Source organism: Pseudophryne corroboree, chromosome 12 (assembly GCF_028390025.1).
Source record: "Pseudophryne corroboree isolate aPseCor3 chromosome 12, aPseCor3.hap2, whole genome shotgun sequence".
Lineage (NCBI taxonomy): Eukaryota > Metazoa > Chordata > Amphibia > Anura > Myobatrachidae > Pseudophryne > Pseudophryne corroboree.
The window spans coordinates 3523277-3529276 of record NC_086455.1 but is presented as its reverse complement, the minus strand read 5'-3'; the positions used below and the strand labels follow the sequence as shown (position 1 = coordinate 3529276).

At 45.2% G+C, this 6000-nt stretch overlaps 1 protein-coding gene across 3 annotated transcripts in view; it reads left to right on the top strand.

Moving 5' to 3' along the window:
• The first annotated feature begins 3715 nt into the window (after positions 1–3715).
• The window catches only part of CELF3 (CUGBP Elav-like family member 3), a 33626-nt gene continuing 31341 nt past the window's right edge, over positions 3716–6000 (top strand). For all 3 annotated transcript variants that reach the window (XR_010190323.1, XM_063946695.1, XM_063946694.1), the window contains exons 1-2: positions 3716–3764; positions 4167–4295. Coding sequence is in view for 2 of the 3 variants with exons in the window: in XM_063946695.1 (XP_063802765.1) it covers positions 3716–3764; positions 4167–4295 (178 nt within the window). In the remaining variant the exon portion in view is untranslated. The remainder of the gene's footprint in view (positions 3765–4166; positions 4296–6000) is intronic.

The following is a 6000-nucleotide window of genomic DNA, read 5'->3' as shown; positions in this document are numbered from 1 at the left end:
GCGGTGTGATGTGTGGGGGATAGTGGTGTGATGTGTGGGGGATAGCGGTGTGATGTGTGGGGGATAGCGGTGTGATGTGTGGGGGGATAGTGGTGTGATGTGGGGGGGATAGTGGTGTGATCAGGGATAGCGGTGTGATGTGTGGGGGATAGTGGTGTGATGTGTGGGCGATAGCGGTGTGGGGATAGTGGTGTGATGTGTGGGGATAGTGGTGTGATGTGTGAGGGATAGCGGTGTGATGTGTGGGGGATAGCGGTGTGATGTGGGGGGGATAGTGGTGTGATGTGGGGGGGGATAGTGGTGTGATGTGTGGGGGATAGTGGTGTGATCAGGGATAGCGGTGTGATGTGTGGGGGATAGCGGTGTGATGTGTGGGGGATAGCGGTGTGATGTGTGGGGGATAGCGGTGTGATGTGTGGAGGATAGTGGTGTGATGTGTGAGGGATAGCGGTTTGATGTGTGGGGGATAGCGGTGTGATGTGTGGGGGATAGCGGTGTGATGTGTGAGGGATAGTGGTGTGATGTGTGGGGGATAGTGGTGTGATCAGGGATAGCGGTGTGATGTGTGGGGGATAGCGGTGTGATGTGTGGGGGATAGCGGTGTGATGTGTGGGGATAGTGGTGTGATGTGTGGGGATAGTGGTGTGATGCGTGGGGATAGTGGTGTGATGTGTGGGGGATAGTGGTGTGATGTGTGGGGGATAGTGGTGTGATGTGTGGGGGATAGTGGTGTGATGTGTGGGGGATAGCGGTGTGATGTGTGGGGGATAGCGGTGTGATGTGTGGGGGATAGCGGTGTGATGTGGGGGGGATAGCGGTGTGATGTGGGGGGGATAGTGGTGTGATGTGGGGGGGATAGTGGTGTGATGTGTGGGGGGGATAGTGGTGTGATGTGTGGGGGATAGCGGTGTGATGTGTGGGGGATAGCGGTGTGATGTGTGGGGGATAGTGGTGTGATGTGTGGGGGATAGTGGTGTGATGTGTGGGGCATCTACAGCTCTTCTCACACTTATGTCTTAATTACAAGCTGAATTGTTAATTAGGACAAGAATAGAACACCTATGAGAAGCAACATCATAAAATGATACACGGTGTGACACAGTTACCATGATATACTGATAATATGTGACACCATGATAGATACAAAGTGACACCATGATACACTGATACAATGTGACACCATGATACACTGATACAATGTGACACCATGATACACTGATACAATGTGACACCATGATACACTGATACAATGTGACACCATGATACACTGATATAATGTGACACCATGATACACTGATACAATGTGACACCATGATACACTGACACAATGTGACACCATGATACACTGATACAATGTGACACCATGATACACTGATACAGTGTGGCATCATGATATACTGATACAATGTGACACCATGATACACTGATACAGTGTGACACCATGATACACTGATACAGTGTGACACCATGATACACTGATACAGTGTGACACCATGATACACTGATATAATGTGACACCATGATACACTGATACAATGTGACACCATGATACACTGATACAATGTGACACAATGAAACACTGATACAGTGTGACACCAAGATACACTGATACAGTGTGACACCATGATACACTGATACAATGTGACACCATGATACACTGATACAATGTGATACCATGATACACTGATACAATGCAACACCATGATACACTGATACAATGTGATACCATGAAACATTGATACAGTGTGGCACCATGATACACTGATACAGTGTGACACAATGATACACTGATACATTGTGACACCAAGATACGCTGATACAATATGGCACCATAATACACTAATACAGTGTGACACCATGAAACACTAATACAATGTGACACCATGATACACTGATACAATATGACACTGATACAATGTGGCACCATGATACACTGATACAATGCGACACCATGGAACACTGACACCGATACAGTACAATGTGACATGCTACACTGATACTGTGATACAATGCAACACCATGATACACTGACACTATCACACAATGTGACATCTTGTTACACTGACATTGTGATACACTGATTATAATGTGATGCATTGATATATGAACACTCTGATATATATGTATATGTGTGTGTGTATATATATATATATATATATATATATATATATATATATATGTGTGTGTGTGTGTATATATAGTACTGTACAAACGTCTTAGCCAGGTGTGGAAAACATGCTGAACAGTAAGAATGCTTTCACAGGCAGAAGTGTTAATAGTTTATTTTTATCAATTAACAAAATACAAAGTGAATGAACAGAAGAGAAATGTAAATCACAGCAGTATTTGGTGTGACCTCCCTTTGCCATCACTCGGCAGGGAGGTTGTTCCAAACATCTTGGAGAAGTATCCACAGATGTTCTGTGGCTGTAGCTTGCTCGGTTCCTTCTGTCTCTTCATACAATACCAGACAGACTCAATGATGTTGACATCAGGGCTCTGTGGAGGCTGTATCATCACTTCCAGGTCTCCTTGTTCTTCATTGTGCTGAAGATAGTTCTTAATGACATTGACTGTATGTTTGGGGCCGTTGTCCTCCTGCAGAATAAATGTGGAGCCAGACACCTCCCTGATGGTACTGCATGATGGATAAGTATCTGGCTGTATTTATCAGCATTGAGGACACCATTAATCCTGACCAAATCCCCAACTCCAGTTGGTGAAACGCTGGCCCAAACTTGCAAGGAGCCTCCACCGTGCTCACTGTTGCCTGCAGACACTCATTATTTTACCGCTTTACAGCCCTTCTGTTACAGCCAAATATTTCCCATTGTGACCCATCAGTCCAGAGCACCTGCCACCATTTTTCTGCACCCAGTTCCTATGTTTTCCTGCATAGTTAAGTCGATCGGCCTTGTTTCCACGTGGAAGGTATGGCTTTTTGGCCGCAATTCTTCCATGAAGACCACTTGTGACCAGAGTTCTCCGAACAGTAGACGGGTGTACCTGGGTCCCACTGGTTTCTGTAGGTTCTGAGCTGATGGCACTGCTGGACATCTTCTGATTTTCAAGGGAAGTAAGCATGATGTGTCTTTCATCTGATGCACTAAGTTTCCTTAGCCAAACACTGTGTCTGTGGTCCTCAACATGCCCGTTTCTTTGTGCGTCAATGCTGAGAAATACAGGCAGGTACTTATCCATCATACAGTACCATCAGGGAAGCGTCTAAATGGCTTTAAATTCTACAGCAGGACAACGACCCCAAACATACAGCCAATGTCATTAAGAACTATTTTCAGCTAAAGAAGAATAAGGAGTACTGGAAGTGATGATACGGCCCCTACAGAGCCCTGATCTCAACATCATCTCGTGTCTGTCTGGTATTAAGGATCCGAGCAAGCTACATCCACAGAAGATCTGTGGTCACTTCTCCAAGATGTTTGGAACAACCTCCCTGCCGAGCTCCTTCAAATACTGTGTGCAAGTGTACCTAGAAGAATTGATGCTGGTTTGAAGGCAAAGGGAGGTCACACCAAATACTGATTTTGATTTCTCTTCTGTACATTCACTTTGCATTTTGTTAACTGATAAAAATAAACTATTAACACTTCTACCTTTGAAAGCATTCTTACATTGCAGCATTATTTCCACACACGCCTAAAACTTTTGCACAGTACTCTGTATATACTTAAATATAGCAATTTTTTTTTTCCAGATGAACCGACCAATTCAAGTAAAACCGGCAGACAGTGAAAGTCGAGGAGGTAGATATCTATATAACTCAACCTCTTATATATATCTCACGTCTCCTCCTGTATATATCACCCATCCTCTTATATGTATCTCACGTCTCCTCCTGTATATATCACCCATCCTCTTATATGTATCTCACGTCTCCTCCTGTATATATCACCCATCCTCTTATATGTATCTCACGTCTCCTCCTGTATATATCACCCATCCTCTTATATGTATCTCACGTCTCCTCCTGCGTATATCACCCATCCTCTTATATGTATCTCACGTCTCCTCCTGTATATATCACCCATCCTCTTATATGTATCCGTCGCTGCACATCTCCCTACCACTCTCCGCCCACTTACAGACCGCCGCCTATATTACATTACTGGTATATGTATAACGCCCGTGTTCTTCGTGCTGTACAGAGGACCGGAAGCTCTTTGTCGGGATGCTGGGGAAGCAGCAGACGGATGAGGACGTGCGGAGAATGTTTGAACCCTTTGGAAATATAGATGAATGTACCGTACTGCGGGGGCCGGATGGGACCAGCAAAGGTATCTCTATCACATCTCACTGTAATTTTATACTTCTGGCCAGTTCCTCTGTCTGGAAGGCTCATTTACTTACATTTTATTTACATACAAAATGCGCTCTGGACTACAGCAACCAATCAACAATTCTGATACATCTGCCTTGCGCAAGTTAGACAATGCGCCTCATTTGAGAGGCAGAAAGCGGCGGATGTGCATCGCAATAGTCTGTAGGCAGCGCTGTGCGCATTTCACCGTCACGCCTAACAACAACACACTGGCCGGGCTAGTCCTCACAGATATCCACATGTATGACTCGACAACATGATATCCACATGCGTGACTCTGCAACATGATATCCACATGCGTGACTCGGCAACATGATATCCACATGCGTGACTCGGCAACATGATATCCACATGCGTGACTCAGCAACATGATGTCCACATGCGTGACTCAGCAACATATTATCCACATGCATGACTGGGCAACATGATATCCACATGCGTGACTCAGCAACATATTATCCACATGCGTGACTCTGCAGCATATTATCCACATGTGTGACTCGGCAACATGATTTCCACATGCGTGACTCGGCAACATGATATCCACATGCGTGACTCGGCAACGTGATTTCCAAATGCGTGACTCGGCAACATGATTTCCACATGCGTGACTCAGCAACATGATATCCACATGCGTGACTCAGCAACATGATATCCACATGCGTGACTCGGCAACATGATATCCACGTGCGTGTCTTAGCAACATGATATCTACATGTGTGACTCAGCAACATAATATCCACGTGCGTGTCTTAGCAACATGATATCCACATGCGTGACTCGCTAACATATTATCCACATGCGTGACTCGGCAACATGATATCCACATGCATGACTCGGCAACATGATATCCACATGCGTGACTCGGCAACATGATATCCACATGCGTGACTCGGCAACCTATTATCCAAACGCGTGACTTGGAAACATGATCTCCACATGCGGAACTCGGCAACATGATATCCACATGCGTGACTCTGCAACATATTATCCACATGCGTAACTCGGCAACATGATATCCACATGCGTGACTCTGCAACATATTATCCACATGCGTGACTCAGCAACATATTATCCACATACGTGACTCTGCAGCATATTATCCACATGCGTGACTCGGCAGCATATTATCCACATGCGTGACTCGGCAACATATTATCCACATGCGTTACTCTGCAGCATATTATCCACATGCGTGACTCGGCAACATGATTTTAACATGCGTGACTTGGAAACATGATATCCACATGCGTGACTCGGAAGCATGATATCCACATGCGTGACTGCAACATATTATCCACATGCGTGACTCGCCAGCATATTATCCACATGCGTGACTCTGCAACATATTATCCACATGCGTGACTCGGCAACATATTATCCACATGCGTGACTCTGCAGCATATTATCCACATGCGTGACTCGGCAACATATCCACATGCGTGACTCTGCAACATATTATCCACATGCGTGACTCTGCAACATATTATCCACATGCGTGACTCTGCAACATATTATCCATATGCGTGACTCTGCAACATATTATCCACATGCGTACACAATGAGCCTCCTCCGAGTTCTCCTCCGTCACACAGACCTACACAGACCAGGGCTGGCGTATTGAAGTAAATACTTTCATCATTATTTTGAGGTACTTTGAG